This window comes from Rhipicephalus sanguineus, chromosome 4, assembly GCF_013339695.2.
Source record: "Rhipicephalus sanguineus isolate Rsan-2018 chromosome 4, BIME_Rsan_1.4, whole genome shotgun sequence".
Lineage (NCBI taxonomy): Eukaryota > Metazoa > Arthropoda > Arachnida > Ixodida > Ixodidae > Rhipicephalus > Rhipicephalus sanguineus.
In genome coordinates this window covers 35,153,102-35,173,424 of record NC_051179.1, presented here as the reverse complement: position 1 = coordinate 35,173,424, position 20,323 = coordinate 35,153,102, and the positions used below count along the sequence as shown (strand labels likewise).

At 45.6% G+C, this 20,323-nt stretch overlaps 1 protein-coding gene across 7 annotated transcripts in view; it reads left to right on the top strand.

The window, feature by feature from the left end:
• LOC119389763 (sodium/hydrogen exchanger 1) overlaps window positions 1–20,323 on the top strand; it is a 295,572-nt gene that overhangs the window by 199,642 nt on the left and 75,607 nt on the right. For all 7 annotated transcript variants that reach the window (XM_037657148.2, XM_037657143.2, XM_037657149.2 and 4 more), the window contains exons 6-7: window positions 9,653–9,694; window positions 14,560–14,625. In XM_037657148.2, coding sequence (XP_037513076.1) covers window positions 9,653–9,694; window positions 14,560–14,625 — 108 coding nt within the window. The remainder of the gene's footprint in view (window positions 1–9,652; window positions 9,695–14,559; window positions 14,626–20,323) is intronic.

The following is a 20,323-nucleotide window of genomic DNA, read 5'->3' as shown; positions in this document are numbered from 1 at the left end:
ACGTAGCAGGATCAATTGTGAACTGTGCGTGAAACGTCTGAGATGGGGGCGTCATAGCTGCTTCGTTTCGGAGCTGCAGTCTTCGTTATAAACGACGTGGCGAGAGAAGGCTGTTGCTATTATTTTTTAATGCGGGTGACAGTGTCTGTGTACTGAGCTTCAAACCACCCTGCTTCCGTGTTCGCGAACTATCATCTTTCTTTCTTTCTTTCTTTCTTTCTTTCTTCTTTCTCTTTCTTTCTTTCTTCTTTCTTTCTTTCTTTCTTCTTCTTTCTTTTTTCTTTCTTTCTTTCTTTCTTTCTTTCTTTCTTTCTTCTTTCTTTCTTTCTTTCTTTTTTCTTTTCTTTCTTTCTTCTTTCTTTCTTTCTTTCGTGACCTCCATTTCTCGCTTTTTCTTATTACGCGAAGTACAGAAAAGTTGTCTCCTTAAAGCGGCGTCGCGTTCTCCTTTTCGCATAAAACGATCATGCTCCCAAAATGTACTAAACATTCTGTGCTGACCGAATGAAAAGTTATAACTAAAAAACTGAGACTTAAGAAACAAGGATCACTGGATCGTGACGTCCTCTCCTCATGATAAAACATAGTAAAATGTACGGACAGGCTCGCATAACGGCAATTACGAAGGAACTGTCTAACATAGCTGCTAGGTCACGTGGGCCTTATCAAACGCCGGTAGTATTGGCCCCACGAAAAAACACGGCTCGCAGCGCAAGTTGCATAACGGAATTGCGAACATAACTTCAACTTACGGTGGTGTGCATACTCTAAGTAGAGAAAAACACGAAGTATTTCCTCTTCTCGTTTTACTTCCTGTGTTCTTCCTCTGTCATCGTTGTTTTTCCTCTCTCTTTTTTGCGCCTCTTCATTTTCCATCAGGGAATTGGGTACGCTCTCATCGCCGGTGTCAAGGTTTTTTTTTTGGCGGGAATCGGCGTTCAAGGCCTTAATTCAATAAGGATCCACTCGGGGGCTCTCGCCTGAGAACGAATGCGCGCCGTTCGCCCTTCTGCCGCCGCGGCCACTCAAGTTTGTCCCGCTAGAAACAACACGCGCTGCGTTGTTTGTCCCTCGGGCCGCGCTTTTTACCCGAGTTTTTGCAGCCTCCTCCTCTTCTCTATTTCCCTCACCTACCCAACACATACACACACACACGCACGCACACCCTTTCTCTCGCTCAGACACACACTCTCTTTGTTTCTCTCTCTCTCTCAATACATATCACCTTCTTTCTCAACCACACACACGTTCTTCCTTACAACCACCAACACGTACACACACACACACACGCACACTCTCTCTCGCTAAGACACACACCGTCTTTGTTTCTCACTCTCTCTCTCGAATACATACACACCTTCACACACACAACACACACACACACACACACACACACACACACACACACACACACACCACACACCACACACACACACACACGCACACACACACACACACACACACACACACACACACACACACACCTCTGCACTCTCTTACACTCTTCCTTTCTTTCTATCGCTTACACACCCACACTCTGGCCCTTGCGCCACAAAACCCACTAATCATCATCATCACACACCCACACTCTTTCTTTCTCTCTCTCTCTCTCTCGCGCACACATTCTTTCTCTTCCCCTCTCTCTATGACATTTGCGAAATGAATTCGCGTGCGAAGCCATAACGTTTGCGAAGCGATAAAGTGAGCACGAAGGTTTCGATTACAACGCCCGCGTGGAAAGATGAAAGCATTGCGTTGTTGCGAGGAATCAAATGTTGAAACTACGAAGCCCGCGAAGCCCGGTGAAACTACGAAGCCCGCGAAAGTGGAGGGCTACGGACAGACCGAATTACGACGAGTTGATTTATTCCCGTGCCCTTATGTAGATGCGTTGCGCGAAAAGTACGCGACCGCGCCAGAAATCAACAGCGAAGGTCGTCGAGCATTGAGCAAAAGCGTCGGATGCAGAGCGTACGGTTAGAACGGCACTTTTCGTGCAATGCGGGTTTTGATACGCAGCGATGTTTTGTCTGTAGTCCGCGCTCGTTTGTACATTGGCGCGAACGCTAGTAATGGTGTTTCGTTTATTTAATAACCTTAGCTTTTACGCCTGAATAAACCAGTATCCGAAACACGTGTGCTCGCGCTTAAGCCGCAACTTGTAGGAAATCTGTCGCCCGCTGTGACGCCTAATGGCGATGTGGTGTTGAGTAGTTTGACATCAATGTAAGCTGTTACGAGAGCAATACGTAACCCCAATCTATTGCTTGCTCTGTCTCCTCACTTCGCATAAACTAAACTGTCGCATGTTTGTATGTGTAGTGTACCATTTAATTTCCCATCATTCGAACCTGCATCGAGAAGCATGTTTTAGGAGTGTCGCCTGGCAAAGTGTCGGTTATTAAGGCGAAAGCCTTAAGTGCCTCGTTAAGCTGCTCCTTGAGCGAAATATGGCAGGGAAACGAAGTGGTACAAAAAATCACGTTTACGTCTGATTGTGACTCCATCATATGACGTCATAACGGCGTCACAGATCGCGTAAATTTGTGACGTCATCACATGGCATCGTCACTTGGTAAATGTGCGCCGATCCCGGAGGCTCTGCACCACCACGTAAGGTGCCGAAACCTTCATGTGGGGAGGAGGATCAGTGCAATCGACTGCGAACGTCGTCGAAGTAATTTAATTCGTGTCTTTCACGAATAAATATTCGAAGGATGGCCTCCTCTCTGGCACTGTCATACGTCACGGGTGGGCGGGTGTAAACAGGAGGACCTTCGCCGATATTCCAAAATACATTTTTTGTAAGCGATCACGTCACATTCGCTCGCGAGCCTTCTCCACGCCTGGTTAAAAAGATAAATAAACCTTCAAGCATAGGTAAACCTTCCGCATCCAACTGTTTCTTTTTTCTTGTTTTTTTTTCTTTTTTTCTTGTTCTCTCGGTCCACCCATCTATTCCCGCTTTTTGATCTCTAGTCGGGGAAGAGAAAAATAAAGATGTTAGTAAAAAACACTTCTACGTGGGCTCCACTTTCCTTCTTTCCGTCTTTCTTTCTTTCTTTCTTTCTTTCTTTCTTTCTTTCTTTCTTTCTTTCTTTCTTTCTTTCTTTCTTTCTTTCTTTCTTTCTTCTTTCCTTTCTCTCTTTCTTTCTTTCTTTCTTTCTTTCTCTCTTTCTTTCTTTCTTTCTTTCTCTATTTCTTTCTTCTTTCTTTCTCTCTTTCTTTCTTTCTTTCTTTCTTTCTCTCTTTCTTTCTTTCTTTCTTTCTTTCTTTCTTCCTTTCTTTTTTTCTTTCTTTCTTTCTTTCTTTCTCTCTTTCTTTCTTTCTCTATTTCTTCCTTTCTTTTTTTTTCGGACGTGTGTTGTTTTTCGTGACACGTCGTGCGAATGCGGTCCAACGATGCGTGCGGGACGTGTGGGATGACCGGCGCCGCCAACCCGGAGTAGTGCTTATCTCTGAATTTTTTAGGCCTGTCACCGTTCTTATTTCTTTTTTATCTTTGTGCGGCCGCTATTTGGGGCGACTACGAATCCTGGATCGCTGACCCGCGAAGGAGCGAGCTCTTCGAGAGATCTGTGAGCACTGGCACAGAACACTTTTGAATGCACGTATGCCTCGCTTGATCGAGATCAGGACCACCGCGCATCGACCAACGTAGTTTGGCCGGCATATTTGCTCACCTCAGCGAAGCGATCTGATGGACTAACTAACTGACTGATGCGGCCTCATATCTCCGACTTTTTTCATCAGGCGCCCCAGAGGGCAACCGAAGTCTCGCTTCGCTTTTCGCAGAGGCGTATTGCTTTCTGGGTGCGTGTGGGGTCATGGAGCCGTAGATGCGTGGAACTTGAAACTGCGACGTGATGAAGCATAATGAAAATTGAAGATGTCTAACTGAATAACAGTTCAACAATGCTGCTCGAGGCGTCTTGTGGGATATACGATATCATCATCATCAGCCTGGCTGTACCAAATGAATGGCGAAGGCCTCTCCCGTGTTTTATGCCAAAGAACCCGGTCCTGTTCCTTGCTGTCGCCACGCTATCCCGGCAAACTTCTTAATCTCATCCGCCCACCTAACTTTCCGCCTCCCCCTCGTGCACTTGCCTACTCTTGGAATGCAGTCTGTTACTCTTAATGACCAACGGTCACCTTGCATGCCTTCGCGCTACGGGCCCCACCCATGTCGATTTCTTTTCTTCTCGATTTCGAATAACACCGGTGTCAAATGGTAACTTTCGATCGCGATCGGACCTGATACGGATCGCATTTTTTTATTATAACTGGCTTCTATACGCGAGCTGCAGAAGGGAGAGCCAATCATTGTTGAGCAATTTGATCAAGATCGGGCTTAATCGCGATCAGCAGTGCACCGTATTACACCGTCATAGCGTCTCCTTAGCGCGCCGTTCGTTCCGTGACCCACTCTGCTCTGTTCTCTTGTGACTTAAGGGACAAGAAGAAGGCATTGCGGAGCTTACATATTTGCTAATAACTTTCGGGCGTTTCCTCAGGGCGGAGTACTACTCTGTTCAATCTCGCTCTCATTGATCTTGCCGAATCCCTACCATGCACGATCGAGACATCTATATACGCAGACGACATATGTGTCTGGACATCAGCCGTCACACGCCTCCAGATACGAGCGAGGCTTCAAAAAGCTGCAAGTGTGACAGCGAGCTATCTCGGGAAGCAAGGCCTTCAAATATCCCCGGAAAAATGTGCATTAGTGGCCTTCACACGTAAACCAATGACGCACTATGCCATTTCTATCGAAGGACGGACCATTGCTTATGCCCGAAACCACAAATTTCTGGGTATAATCATAGATAGAGACCTTCGTTGGAGCCCGCATGTGTCTTACATGAAAACAGCGCCTGACAGCAATCTCCCAGCTGTTCAAGTTCCTGAGTGGAAAAACCTGGGGGATGTCGGTCGACGCAATGCTGGAACTGTACAGATCACTATTGCTCGGTTTTTTGAGATATAGTCTGCCTGTATTGACTAATACATGCAGGACAAATATTCGCACTCTGCAGGCTGTACAAGCTCAGGCTCTCAGAGTTTGCCTTGGCTTGCCAAAATGCGCGTCGACTGAAGCGACTATTTCCATCGCACGGGACCACCCTATGCAAACGCACATTGCGGTTGAAGCCTTGAGAGCTCATATTAGGCATTTTTCCCGGGTCGATTGCCACCACCTTGCAACATTGCCTTCAGAAAGACCACGGGCATCGTATTGTGCAACGATTGCGAACAATTCTGCCCACCTTCCGTCAGGCTTCAGCCCCGCATCTAAGCCAGCGATACCTCCTTGGTGCTTCGTTAAACCTGAAGTGCACCTCAACGTCCCGGGAATCAGAAAAAAATCTGAGCTCTCATCTCCAGTGCTGAAACAGCTGTCTCTGATTCTTTTACACGAGAAGTACGCAGATCATGTGCATGTTTATACTGATGGGTCAACTACCCCCCAGTGTTCGTCCGGAGCAGTGGTCGTCCCAGCGAAAGCCATCAGCGTCACTTTCAAGACAGACCACCCAACGACATCAACAGCAGCAGAACTTGCCGCTCTTCGCGCTGCACTTTGTGTAGTCAACCGTGAACAGCCCCAACGATGGTCAGTCTTCTGCGATTCGAAGGCAGCCCTACAATCTTTGCTATCAGCCCTGCGACACGGACCATACGAGCAGTTGGTCTTCGAGGTTAGATATCTCCTCCATACTTCGTTAAAGAAAGGACACCACGTGACATTTCAGTGGCTGCCAAGTCACTGCGGCCTGATAGGCAATGAACACGCCGATAATGCTGCTCGATCAGATCTTCAAGGTGACAGGATCGAGACGATACCCCTATCAAGGACCGATGCTGCTAGCCAACTTCGAGTGGCTGCACAAGAAATGACTTCCTCCACTTATAACACAGCAAGCAGACTGCACAACCACCACCGCCTCTGCCCGACCAATCTGCGTCTTCAGACACCTACGGGACTACGCCGAAGTGATGCTACTCTGCTTTGCCGTTTATGGCTAAGAGTGGCTTTCACAAAGTCATTCTCCTTTCGAATCCAAATGGCTGACAACCCGTTTTGTGACAACTGTGGTAGCGAGGAGACACTACAGCACATCTTCTGCGACTGTCCTCGCTACAATGCGCAGAGAAAATCCCTCGCCGTCGCTCTTGGTCGCATAGATCCCAGACCGATGACGGCAGGAACCATTCTGGAATGTCGTCCTGATAGGTCATCGCGGGTGAAGGCGACGAAGGCAGTGCTAAACTTCTTGAAGGCATCAGACCTGCACCGTCGGTTATAGACTAACGTCGTTATGATGACCGTGAAATGTGTGTGACTTTTTGTGCGTGCGTGCTCTCCTCTCTCTCTCTATCTTTATATGTCCCCCATCCCTTTCCCCAGTGTAGGGTAGCATACCGGTCCTTCTAGACTGGTTAACATCCCTGCCTTTCCTTTCTCTCCTTCTCTTCTCTTCTTCTTCTCTTCGGTTGAGCTAAATATGCTTCTAATACTTTTGTTTAGAACGAAGCAGTCACTGAGATTCTCTCTCTGTCTTTTTCTTTAATTATTCTTTTATATTTGCTAACATCCTCGTGTTTTGCTGAACTTGGCTGCAGCTGACCTTGCAGCTCCCTTGCAATATATGTTCCTGAGCTTGTTCTAAATGGCTTCGCTATCCGGGTGTGGCGCATTGAAGCACTGCGTCATGACACTAACCAGTGCCGACAGATGGCGCTTTGGCACCGTCTCTGCACACCTCTCCGCCATTATGGTAGTCATCCCAAACTTTCTACAACGACACAAAGCAAAGAGCGACAAGCCGCAAGTGCTTTCGGATTGTCTTTGTTTTCTGTCGTTGCAGAAAACTTGACATACCTCCGGTTAGGTCCACGTACCACCCAGCCCGATCAAAGTAATTGTTATGCTACTTCACCTGCCGCGGTTCAAGTACAAACCCGTCTCAACATGCGCAGTCGGGATGTGGAGAGTGCGGTGAGAGAGGGCGCCGGACGTACTGGCTCGCATTGCGAATGCAGCATGTGTGCGTTACGCAAGCAGAATGACTGATTCGGTAATTCGGTAATGTGTTGACCAATAACCTAGTTAGTTCCTGCATAATTAAATTAATTACTTATCTAATGAAGTGGTAACCTGGAGGAAGGACTCTTCAGTATATACGAAAGCAAGGTTAATGTGTTTATCTTTGCTTTTCACCAGGTAACGTTACAGGAATGGTTGCGCTTCCCTTCGCGATTGTTCAAAGCGAGGAAATTTGAATCTTCTATTTGCAGAGGAGCATGAAACTACAGATTATTTTCACGGTTTTGCTCTTATTCGTGCAAGTGCACAAAGATTCCGCCTGACAAGTAAATTCCGCGAGGCTGAGGAAGATAAACAAAAGAAAGACCAAAAACGCAATCCACACGTTTACAGAACGAAGCTAGGAAGCATACTTTGGATTTACCTTGCAGCTTCGTGCTACGAAATGGTGAAGGGTTTTTTTTCCCCTTTCGAATACCCGTGCGGAGTTGATAATATGCCGAACGAACCGAATCTGGCAAGTTGGTTTCACCGCACACGTATTATTGCAGTGGAGAAACCTGTTTTAACGCGATAGCATTAAAGGAGTCCTGCAACACATTTTTAACATGGTCGGAAAACGCTGCCGATCGGTAGTCGGGGCTCCGAGCCAAACATTATAGCACAGCACGCGGCCTGGAATTTGTGATTAATTCTCAAACTACGCTAGAAATCATTCCTCCTTATTTCTACAAATGATGCCTTATATATATACCCAAATGATCGCGCCATATACCTAAATTTCAGGCCATTGGCTGATTTGAGCATCGCGAGCTGCATAGTTATCGCGACCGCCGCTGGAGGCCGCCACGTGTCCGCGCGCTCGCTCGCAATCACACTGAAAGTAAGCCGCGCGTTCAAAAAGAAAAAAAAAGTGCTCAAGGTCATGACGAGCGCGTGACGTAACTTCGTTCTCGCGTGTCATCCCTCCCTGCTTAGCTTCCAGTGCGCTCGTCGGGACGAGAGAAGAGAGAAAGCAATTACAGCGTGCGACAAATCTCTGTAACTCCGCTCGTACTTGACGGATTCTAAAAATTTAGTTGATTTTGTAGGCTAGTTGGTTTTGGTTATAGCTATGTAACATCATACTGGTGAACAAGGACACGAACGAGAGGAAGACACCAACAACACCATTTTGGGAAGTAGAAGCCGGAAGTTACCCTAAAACAGAAAGTGCCCAACCGGAAGTTGATTATGTTGGGACAACAACAGCCGCAGCAACGTCAATAAAACCCAATGAGGTTCACAAGGAAGGTGTCACGTTAAAACACCATTGAGCATCTCTCCTTAGTACAAGCCATTAATTTTAGACACTTGGACTGACTTGGCGCGTTAGGCACGTCGTATAGCGAAAGTTTAGAATTTAAAAAAATGTGAGCGTGTCTCTTCATCTGACGAGGTAAATAGAGGTTAGGAACGCGTAATGAAATGCCTACTGTGCACGTGATTAAAGACGCGTGCCGTGACGGGCTAAACCTGCTTCCACGTTCCCTCCGCCTGCTGTCTCCTTTGAAAAGAATCCGGTTTACGTGGTCCTTAGTTTTCTGGACGAAGCCTTGTGTGCGCTCATTCGGCTCAAATGAACTTCTCGTGTAGAAAAGAGTGCTCACGCATGCGCTGCAGTGTATGGAAAGCTCGCTCAAACTGTCGGGCGTAGATTTCTTAATTGTAGGTTCTACGTTTCGTTGCACTGCTCCGCGCATTAGCTGCGCTGAGGAATTTCAAGGAACGAACTCGCCGAGTTAATGAGTGACGTGACGCGCTTAATTATTCACCAGGTTAGAGGCTGTCCATCTCTTAAACGCACTTTCGAAAAACCTCCTAAACTTCTGAAGTGACTAATAGGGTCTAAATTTCAAGTGAAACGTTCGCGTCTACTGCACCGTGCTTTTTCTTTTTCTTTCGCTTGCGTTGAAAGAACGGTCGCAAAGAGAACTTTGATAAGTTGCGTGGATGTTTGCAAAGTGCCATCTAGAAAACGCCATGGGCACTTCAACTTAGGAAGTTGCAACTGTCGTCTAATTGCTTGAGCAAAAAAAAAAAGGACATTCGCTCGCGCAATTACGTAAAGGATCCCTTGCGCTCCTAAGTCCACTCGGAGAGTAGATCTCGTCGTTTCAGTGTCGTGGATGGTTACGCAATCCTTGAAAATCATTCGACTTTGAGAAGCTTATGAGTAGAGCGAGAAGTTCATAGGTTTTAAAAACTACTGAACGGACGTCCTCCCCGTAGGATGTTGCGACTTCGTGGCGGCAGCTACCTTGTCAAGTTCCTGAGGAAAACATTAATTGCAGACCACGGATCGGTGAAACTTGAGCTCCTGAAGCCAAAGTAATGCTTTTTTCGAGCTTGGTGGGGAGATAACTCAGACTGGAAGCAGCACGAGATACGATAACGCAGAAAAGGCGCACAGAAACGCATGCTGAACTTTACAATATCGCTCTTTTAAACTTTTCAGAGAGGCTTTCTTGAATAAAAGGGCAGAAATGCTGTGTAACTTCTGTTTGTGACATTTGCGTTTATCTAATACATTTGTTCCCACTCTCTTTTTCTTTGTAGTATGCTGATTCTCCTGGGTACAATGGTCGGCGGAATAGCACAGTGAGTCACCATCATTTTCTCTTCTCGTTTTCTCTTTTTTTTTTGTTTCTGGTTATGACAACGCATAGTAGCATAACACCAACGCTTGAGCAGTCAACGTTCAATGCACAAGTGAAGTCGGTGTTCAAACTTGTCTGGAATATGCCCACAGTGGAGATAGTCTGAATGCTAGTTCGATGCCGAGGGCATTGCCCATTTAACAATGAGGCATCGGTAATGATTTAGTAGGAGCATTTAAGAATTGATTGATTGATTGATTGATTGATTGATTGATTGATTGATTGATTGATTGATTGATTGATTGATTGATTGATTGATTGATTGATTGATTGATTGATTGATTGATTGATTGATTGATATGTGTGACGTCTCAAGGCAACTCGGGCGTTACATGAGGTACATCGTAGTAAAAGGCGTTTTGATGTCTACATCCGTTATTATTAAGGCTATTATTTGATATGCATACACAAACAAACCAATAAACTTAGGAAAACAGGGAAGGAGCAGGCTGCCAATTGCCACCGAGAAGTGCAAAATGCCCGTCAAAGCGGTACACGTCCGCTCATACATCCTGACTATACACTTGAATTTATCTCTTAACGTTCGAGAACACGCAAAACAGCACGTTCAGATAAACAGACGTTGAAACATTACAAGACAGTCTGGCAGACCCAGAGCACTTTGTAATATTATTCGGTGTATAGCTAACTGCTTGGCGCGTGCGATCTACCGAGTGCCTATAGCTGAGCTAAGGCCAACCTGAACTTCCCGCTTCCCCAATCATCGAACATTAGATAATGTTCATATTCCTATTCCACCACCATCGGGACGCAGACACCGTGGCCGGGTACCATAATGAGTACCGCCTCGGGATCAGCGGATGCTTAAACGATTGAGTTGTGCTTCGTAAGTCCGTTGATATGCGCGGCGTACACTTCGGTGAGCATAACTTATTACCGAAGGTGCAAAGAAACACTATGCCGAGGCATGTCCACCGACGAACGGAATTAATGGAACGGAATGAATGCAATACAAATACGGCCAAATTAGAAGTCGCTGGAAACTGGTCTGTGGTGAACAAAGAACGGGATGATTATGATGATGATGATGATGATGATGATGTAAGAAAGATGACGTGCGGTAAGCGCGATAAAAGCAGCCTGACACCGGAAGGTGATGAAAAGAACTGATGTACGTTTATTTAGCTAACAACCGAGGTTCCCACGAGTCTATACACTTTTGAAGCGGCAGCTAGAAACGACTTGTGCAACGACCGAGAAAGGTAATTCGCGTAAATTGCACGTTGTTGCCGCTGTTCGTAATCGCGCAAGTTACGTAAACGGCCGTAGTAAACGAACCAAACGTGCGACCATCAAAACTAACAGCGGTCATTTGTGTTTCATGCAGCGGGCTTTGTTGAGGAATTTCGCAGTCTGCCTTTGCCGAGATTAGAAATAAGAAAATGAAAAAAAAGTGAGAAATGAAAAAAGCAATGCAATCAAATAAACCAGCATAGCCTTGTTTACACGTTCTTTTTTTTTAAACAATATTATTCGTAACATGCGTAGCACCAGATGACTCAATAAATGACTCGCTGGTTCTCATTTCGAATCAGCGTTTGGTATTTCTCTCGGGAAGCAGTGGTTTTTCTTAAATTACGTATCTCGTATTTCGGTCGTATAGACTCGCTGACGTATATGTGACTTGGTGTTCGAGAATTCTTAAGTGCTTGGAAGTGTGTGAGTGCCATATGTGCGCGCCATTCGATACATCTAAGTTAACACACTTGCTTGCTGGCAATTCCCTGTGCTCCTGCAAACTTCGACTTGTATAGTGTGAGCGCCACGTTCTGATGATTGTCTCAGCTTCCATTTCATTTGCTTGGTGTGAATGCAGCGTTGTTATTATTATTGTTTCCTATTGTACGATCCCCTGCACGTCGACAAGAAAGTTTCCTTCAGTCCCCTCCAGCCGAGCCGTTTCCAGGACTTTCTAAACGTATTTTATTAAGCCCTTACTTTGAATCGTTAATGACGAATTCGAAGAAGCTTTCAGAAGAGCTAAAGCGTGAAGCATTGATTGGAAAACGATTAATCCGAGTGGCAGGGGTCACCTCTAGAGTTCTAGCGCCAGCTTTTAGATCAACTATCTACTGATAGATAGAGAAAGATAGCAATTTTTCTGGTATACCCGGCAATGTTAGCCTGGTTTATCGCCTGGCTTGCTACTCAACAGACTTACTGCGCGACGACACAATGACCAGAAAGAAGAGGACGCGCTGCGCTGCAAGTTAAGCCTACTGTAACAGATTCTCAACTAGCCCAAGCCTCTACCCTTGCTACTGAAGGCGTCGAGTGATGATTATGGTATATACAATGATCACTTGTACTCACAAACTTCTCTAGGTGTCGCAGATGAAGTTATTTATCCGGACGTAGTTAGCCAAGCATGAACGGTTGTCTCGAAAACGTTTTCGTTCGTCGCATCGGTTGCGACAGCTGGAAACTTAAGAAACCGTTCTGACGCTCACGTTTTTCTGTGACAAAGTTAGATAGAGTGACGTTCTTTAAGGCAAAGTGTTTTATTTTTTTTTCTCGGGTGTCGAAACGAGGCAACGATCGGCTATGCAAACACCGCAACGCCGGTGGCAAGATTGAGACGGTATGATCGATATCAGCGAAGGATTATTAAATCGCCTACGCTCGGCGTGCTAAATACTGAAGAATACACAGCAAAAAAAGAAAGCGGGGGAAGGGGGGGGGCGAGTTGGCAGCTTATGGTTCCGTCTCAAGGTATATGCGGCGTGTTCCTATTCGCAAGAACTTACGAGACATTCATCTCGATGAAGCTTCGAAGTCTCTTTCGGTTGCGAAAGTTTCGTACGAAGAAAACCACGCGGTTCCATTCTCGGCGGGTACCGCTTACCTAATGCACGGCACCCGTCGGCGCTAGGAATAAAACTCCGCTGAAAGAATCCCGACTTCGAAGTTCAACTGCTGTGGAAGGAGCCATCTTCACACCTTTTCTTTTTTTGCCTTCATTTGTGTTATGCATGTTATAACAGGGTATCTGTTGCCTAACATGGAGCTCTAAACGTGTCAGTGACCGTACAACGGTGGCTGGTAGTCGTAGTATGAGGGCTTAAACTTTGTATTCTTCAGGACCAAAGAGCAATTTTTGGAAATAATAATAATAAAAAAAAACGTTCGTAGGTGATTCTCGGTAGCCTTTAATGAAAACCTCGTACACGGCGCATCGGTGATCTCGAAACGTTCCCATCTTTACGTTTGGTACGGGAGTGCGTAGTGGTCTTCACGCCACGCCAGCAAGTCCTATATGTATATAGCCCGCGTATATGTATATAACTCTCTTGAAAGTATGTAATAAAGAACGACAAACAAGATCTAATAAAACTCACAGGGTCCCTTATGCATTCACCTAAGACGACTGGAAGGCGAAAGCCATCTTCTTTTTCTTCTCAGTCGATGTATTGATTCTGCCCCGCCACCCTCCGAATGCTTTGTGCACCTTGCGGGGTTTTACACTGCCTCGAGGATCGGAGACACCTCACCTGGTTCTGCACTGCCTCCGTGATCTGTCCATCTTTGACCAAGCTACGATGTCATGTGACGTTACGTCACGATGACGTCATAATTGCGTCACAAATTATGGAGATATGTGACGTCATGGTGGCGTCATTACGTGAGGATTATTTTTTGCATCACTCGCGTTTGATGAGGCATCATTCGCAGGTCAGGTATGAAAGAGTGTCGTCCAGTCCTTCCGGTGTTTCGGAATAAGTGGCATTATGGCTACATTATAATGGTGTGTTCCATTACCGGGGGGTTGGGCGGGGGGGGGGGGGGGGGCAGGAGAGAAATCGTCGCGGTATCGACAACGCCTCGACATCGGGGTAACTTTTTCTTAGGCAAGTTGTTGTCTGCCAAATAAACATATCTTAGTAGCGCAAAACTAAAATGAAAGGAAACAGAAGAAGGAGAGGAAAGAAAGAGAGGCGCTTCTATACTGTTTCTTTCACTTTCGCTTTTTGCACTGCTACGATATGTTTAGCGCCTTGACATGTGCAACAAGATGACTGTTGCGATTGGTCGGCCGATTTATGATGAATATCATGGAAAGCAACGCATCCTGCATCAGAATTTTTCTTATCTGAGTGCCGTTCTGTATTGGTGGTGCCACTATGATCACGGACAACCGTGTTGCAGCTCGTATTGAGCGCGACTGTAGGTTCGGCATGCACTGTTCATTATGGAAGAAAAACGAGGTAGTTGGTGCTATTGCATTTTTATTCTACGACGCCTTTTGGAGCGCGGAGAAAAATTAACAGCAAATTTTTTTTTCCGTGATTGAACGCCGTTAAACCATTTTTGTCGACCGTTTTCCTTGCTTTAGTAAGAGACGATGCCATTGGTTTGCAGAGATTTTACTTTAATGCATGTCTTGGTTTAGTCGAAGACGACGAGAAGTCTACACGCTTCGACTACACGCCGCGACAAGGAAGCCAACGTGTTGCAATACAAGACAACCACAAGCCCTGCTCGGCGCCATCGACGCTCTCGGCTCGAACGCGCAGTGAACTTGGATGCAGCCAGCGCTTCCGGCGGTGGCGGCACGAAATTCTCACCTTGGTTTTCTGTTCATCTTCTTGAACGCGCCACCCAAGTGTTTGCTAAAGTTCTTTCGCCGGCATTGACCTTGGTAGAGCTTGAAGGTCAAACGCACGCGCAAAGGCATATTCTGGGCTTTTGTCGGGAGAAGTATAGAGCTATCGCTCTAAAAGAGATACAACAGGAGAGCCTAAGATGTTTGTTCATTTGTGTTTCGCTTTTTTTTCTTTTTTGCAGTGTCACGCACTCGGACTACGTGCCCAACTTCTCGCCGGACTTGTTTTTCCTCTTCCTGCTTCCTCCGTGAGTGCCACTTCCGACGTTTCACCTTTTTTGTTTTTTTTAATATATACTTCAAGCAGAGGTTCCGGTGTGTCCCTTTAATGTTACTTCCGAGAGGATTTCTTCCCGATATTTTTTTTATTTTTGCAAAATAGGACACAGTGCTGTGCACAAACGTTATTTTGTTGATATTTTTACTTCCATAGCATGTTTGTTATTTTTTTTTTCTTCGGTTCAGTAGTTAATCGTTTGTTATACCGCACGAAACCGTGCCTCTGAAAAAAAAAAAGGTTTCCACACTTATTCGCTCCATCAAAATTCATGTAAAGCACGGAATCGACCTTCATGGGTAACTGCTAAAGAGGTTGGAATAAAACACGCTGCGTTTAAATATAAAGAAAATTTTAGGTTGCCGTATCGAACGGCTAAGCATCTGGACCTTTTGCTCGACGAATACGCAGCCGGTTACTTATGCGATCGCCACCGGTTTCTCAAGTAGGAGAGCTCCCGTGAGACTTCGAAGCGAAGTGTGGTAGTCGGGACGTCCTTCACAACGACCTTCCCCTATACAAAAAATAAATAAATAAATTTGAACCATGGCCAACAATGAAGCTACAAAATGAAAGAATGGCTTATGGCGTTAAACTTTCTCTTAAACATTGAAATATATTAGACGTATGGTAATTATTTATGGGCCTATATTATATTTTTTTCTCAGCATCTAGGCTGTACATCAGAAAATGAATCGCTACATTGATTTTGCTATGCGTTGCTCGTGTGGTTTGTTATGTAGACATGTGCCGGATTATGCGGTTTCGTAGACTCTTTTCTGCGCTTTATTTTGTTCACGGGGCGGTATGAATTCCTTCAGCGACCTTCAGGTATGAATTCCTTCAGGTAAATGACAAACTCAGACCTAAGCAGACTGTTGCAGTATTGACTGCTACTAGCTCACTTCTCACCCTTTACGGCCCAGCCCGCACAAACGTGTGGGTAAGCATGTTTGCGGACCTTCTCAAATATTCTGGACCGTTCCTTTATCTCATGGGATGTGAAATAGCCGGCACCATTTAAAGACACCACCGTATCCTATAAATAAGCCATGTCAATAAAAAAAACATAATAATAACGAGCGATTGGATTGATTGATTGATTGATTGATTGATTGATTGATTGATTGATTGATTGATTGATTGATTGATTGATTGATTGATTGATTGATTGATTGATTGATTGATTGATTGATTGATTGATTGATTGACCTTGCACGAAAAGAAAATATGAACACCTCCCTAATTTTATCTCCCCTTATTCAAAGCGTCAGCGGCATCATATTGTAACCCTGCATCCCCGTGCATGTAATGTGAATTGAGCATTTTCAAAATTTTTCAAGTAGTCTTTCGACGAGGATATCTCAAGACGAAGAAGTTTCGTTCACCGTCTTTCTTGTTTTTTCTCTTTAAGTTCGTTTCCCCCTCTGGCATCCCAGTGAAGGTGCACATGAACCACGAAGGCTCTTATTAAATTACTGCGTCAATTTTGTGCCTTATTTCTCTACACCAATACCTGCTCAAAGTTATTTGTTTGATAAATTCCTATATATTAGCCAGAACATGCCCAGCCACATATTTACAAATGGTCCTGTCCTGTTCTGTTCGACCGGCTTGTTGTGTAGAGGTTGAGGTTTTGTGTCACCTCGGCTTCTACATTTCTGTAACTTCTGCGGCGCAAAAAAACAAAAACCGTTTCCCAACAACGAAAATGAACAAGTAAATAAAAATTGGCCGCGTATCTCCGCGCTTCGCTGCAAATGTCGTCGAAAGACGATAGTCGTCTGCAGCCGGCCGTACTACATGAGTCCTCCTACTCTATGTTGAATTGCCGCATCTGGCTCATAGCGTCGCATTTGCAGCGCAGCGCAAAAAACACGAGCATTTTCCGCGCAGCCTAAGAAACACAAGGGTCTTTAGAATTACGTATCTATGTATATTCTAGCAAAGGAACACACCACCTAATACTTATGTATTGATGTTGCGCCTCAGATATGCGTAACATTTGCTTTTTGATCGATAATGTTCACAAGTATGAACAGCGGTACCAGTTCAAGATGGCTGGGCGTTCCGCAAGGGGTTAAATTTTTGGCCGGGTGGCTGAATCGGGTGACAGACAGACATACAGACCAAAATTTCTGCGCTTAAGTTCCCCAAGAAAGACTATCGTTTAAAAAAAAACGTATCGCAAACTCAATCAAATAAAGAAAATAACATGACAAGGGACTCTTCACTTGCAGGAGTTCACTTTGCAATAGAACGTTCACACGCACACATTTATGTCTACCATGTATACACGCACACATTTATGTTCTACCACAGTATACCGACTAACATATCACTTCGTATATAGCAGCACAGCTGCACAAAAGCTGCTCATCACAGGCGCTTATCTAGTCCAGCATAATGCGAGCAGCAGTGCTTCGTTTTTTTTGTTTCTTCTCTTAAATGTTTTTTGGTGCTTCTTTGTTCTTTCACATCAGCAGTGTGTCTCCCGTTGGGGCCTTGTATTCTGCTCCTTACGCCATACCTCTGTCTTGTTTTGTTAAGCTTTTTTTTCTCGAAACCGTACGTACGCGCCTATTATTCTCGCATTTCCCGAAACGACACAGTTGGCGCCCCACAAAGGCCTTCCAGATCCGCGCTGAATCCTTATGCAGCGGTGCTTGGTCTCTCCGGGCTCCAATTGATCTGTTTACGGCCTGGCAACCACGCAAGCTCGCGGCGTTATTGTTGTGTCCACCGTACGCAGTGACTGTAGCGGCAAGCGTTCTCTTCTTTCTCAACCTATTTTGTGCCACAACGACTCTTCTTTCTCTCCTTCGTTTTGTTTATGTTAAGTGACATTTGCATTGTTTCCGCGCTTATTTCTGCCTTTCCCTCCTTATGCATGTGTTTTTTTTTAATTCTACAGTTTTATGTGCTTGCTTGCGCGCTTGCTAGCTTTATATTTTAATGCCCCCTGGTATAGCCAGGAGGAGCAAGTGGGGGCGGCCGCCCACCAAAATTTTCTCCTGTGCGCCCTCAGGCCCCTCCAAAAAGTCAGTTTCGCCGCAACGGCGAAGTAATGAATGCGATAGCAACAAATTAGAATGTCTCACGAAGAACGGCAAGCAGCTCGATACTTGGAACACGCCGCTCGAGCCCGAAGGACTGGCGAAAAGAACACACACAGGACGACCGCGAACGGGCACAGCTCGACACTGCAGCGCACTGCTCAAACACAAGGTAGGACACTAGAAAAGAACGCACAGGTACACACAGGATGAGCGCGAACTAACTGTTATGGTTATTACTTCTTCGTGTTTGAGCAGCGCGCTACAACCCAATGCTCTTAGACTTTTTTTTTTTTAAACTGCGGCGCGTGGAGTGACCTTTCCGCGTCTCCTGCTACGTGGTGGCGTTCGACGCATCGTTTACTCGGCGTTCCACATCGTCAGTGGGTGCAGAAATTGGCCAACTTTATTGCGCGCCTGAAGGAAAATGTAGGAGCGTGGCTTTAAAGCGCGCCCTTCGGGCGATCTCACGGGTGACACTACACACACTGAAGCACGTCCCAGCTCTGCGTGCCGTTAGCGTTAAATGGTGTATATAAATCGCTCGCCGTTGTGATGCTAAGCAGTCGGTGACGCATGGCTGAGTTGTTTAAAGCAGCACGCTGCGGAGACACAGGGGTCGAAGGTATGAATCCCGGTGGCGCGCTTCGGAAATTTCTTTCATCTGATTTATTTTTGTTTGTGGCTTTTTTATATATACATCCATATACATATCCGGGACATGACGCCGTCGGCAGACGGCGACGGCAAAAACCAGCCGAGAGTGTCCATATAATTGCTATCTCAATAAAAGCAGTCGAAACACAATGCATAGGTTCTTCACCTCTCTGCCCTCGAAGGATCTGTGTCTGTCGTGGGTGTACCCTTCCCCCGTTGAAAAAAATCCAGGCGGTGCCCCTGGAAATATTAGATTAAAGGTCATTGAATAGGGGTTAGTAGCGAAGCCAGAGGAAGGCACATCGAGCCCGTGCTCCCCCCCCCCCCCCCCCGCCAAGTTTATTTTTCTCCCATGGGATACAGAGCACAATATGACACTCGACCACACTTACCTGCCCGGACCCCATGTTGGATCAAGGGCGCCCCCCCCCCCCCCCTTCCCGAAATAAAGTCTGCCTACGCCACTGATAGGGGACGTCGCTGATGCCAACGTTTCGACAAGCAGGCTTCTCTTTGGCAAAGCAGTGAAGTGATATATGCCTACGGGCACCTAACGAAACCAACAGGCAACTTTAACTGCGATCACGTGATCGTTGCTTTCGGCGTCATCTACCGTATTTAAGCTTTCTTCTTCTTTCTTTCTTTTTCTTTTTTTTCATGTGGACGTACTTTTTCTTCCACCGGCGTCGACCTGCTTAGCAATACGTCAACAGTGGTACAGAAGAAGCGTGCTTGGGCGCTTTTAGCGTAGTCGTGCAAGCCCGTCTTCCACACTAGATAAGACGTTTTCAGGCACTATAACAAAACTAACTTTTCGTTCGTTCCGATAGTCGTTGTCTGACACGAAAGCAAGACGAAGATTGTCGCTGTCTTCCCGTTCAGACTCAAATAAAAATAGGCAGCAGAAGAAGACGGAGAAGAAACACGGCAAACGGAAAAAAATGAAGGAACTGTTTTGGTCAAAAGTTGTTCTCGCTGGAAACCTTAGTTCGACCGCGTTCGTCGATCAGTGGCGGTGCGCTCTTATCGGCGGTGTTTGTTTGTTGTACGGTTGCAGCCGCGTGTCGTAACGCCCATCGAGCACTCAACCGCTTTTACCGTCTGGCAGGAGTCTGGCTTTGACAACAATGGGATATAGTTGCGACAGGGCGCTTGACGTTTGCGCAAACGTCTGCAACTGGCTGAAAAATAAAAGTCAACAAGCAAGTTGGATGAAGCTTAAAAACTGTAGACACATATTGCTATAAAAAAGAGCGCTTGTTCACCGGGGGCGGTGTAAACAACAACAAAGAAAGAAAGAAAGAAAGAAAGAAAGAAAGAAAGAAAGAAAGAAAGAAAGAAAGAAAGAAAGAAAGAAAGAAAGAAAGAAAGAAAGAAGAAAGAAAGAAAGAAAGAAAGAAAGAAAGAAAGAAAGAAAGAAAGAAAGAAAGAAAGAAAGAAAGAAAGAAAGGAAGGACAGAGAGGGTAGCCTCGGGGAGTTTCTTTTTCTTCTCTTATTTCGAACTAAGAGTAGGAACGCCTTTCTCCTTTTTTTTTTTGGGGGGGGGGGGAGATAAAAAGAAAGCAGCTGTTTAGTTCATGCTGAGAAATGGCGGTGCCATGTGCTCTTCACGTGAGGAAAGTGAAAATACTTTAACACGTCAGGCACTCGGAACACTAGTCCCGTATCTTTCTCCGTCAACAGTTGCTATGCAGTTTGCTTTGGGCAAATTAAAGTGACATCACTGTTTAGCGAAATGTGAGCGCTTAAATAAGAGGGAGTTGTGAATTTTATTTATTGACATGGTGGGAATGAGTATCGTGCAAATAATGCGTCCAGTGCTTCTTGTGATAAGTACAACGTGAGTTCTACTTGTCTGTTCACTTAGTTGTCGGTCGGTCGGTCGGTCGGTCGTGGCGAAAGATCTCCTGTCTAAAAGCAGCAAGGTTACACTCAGTGTACTTCATGCTTAATCC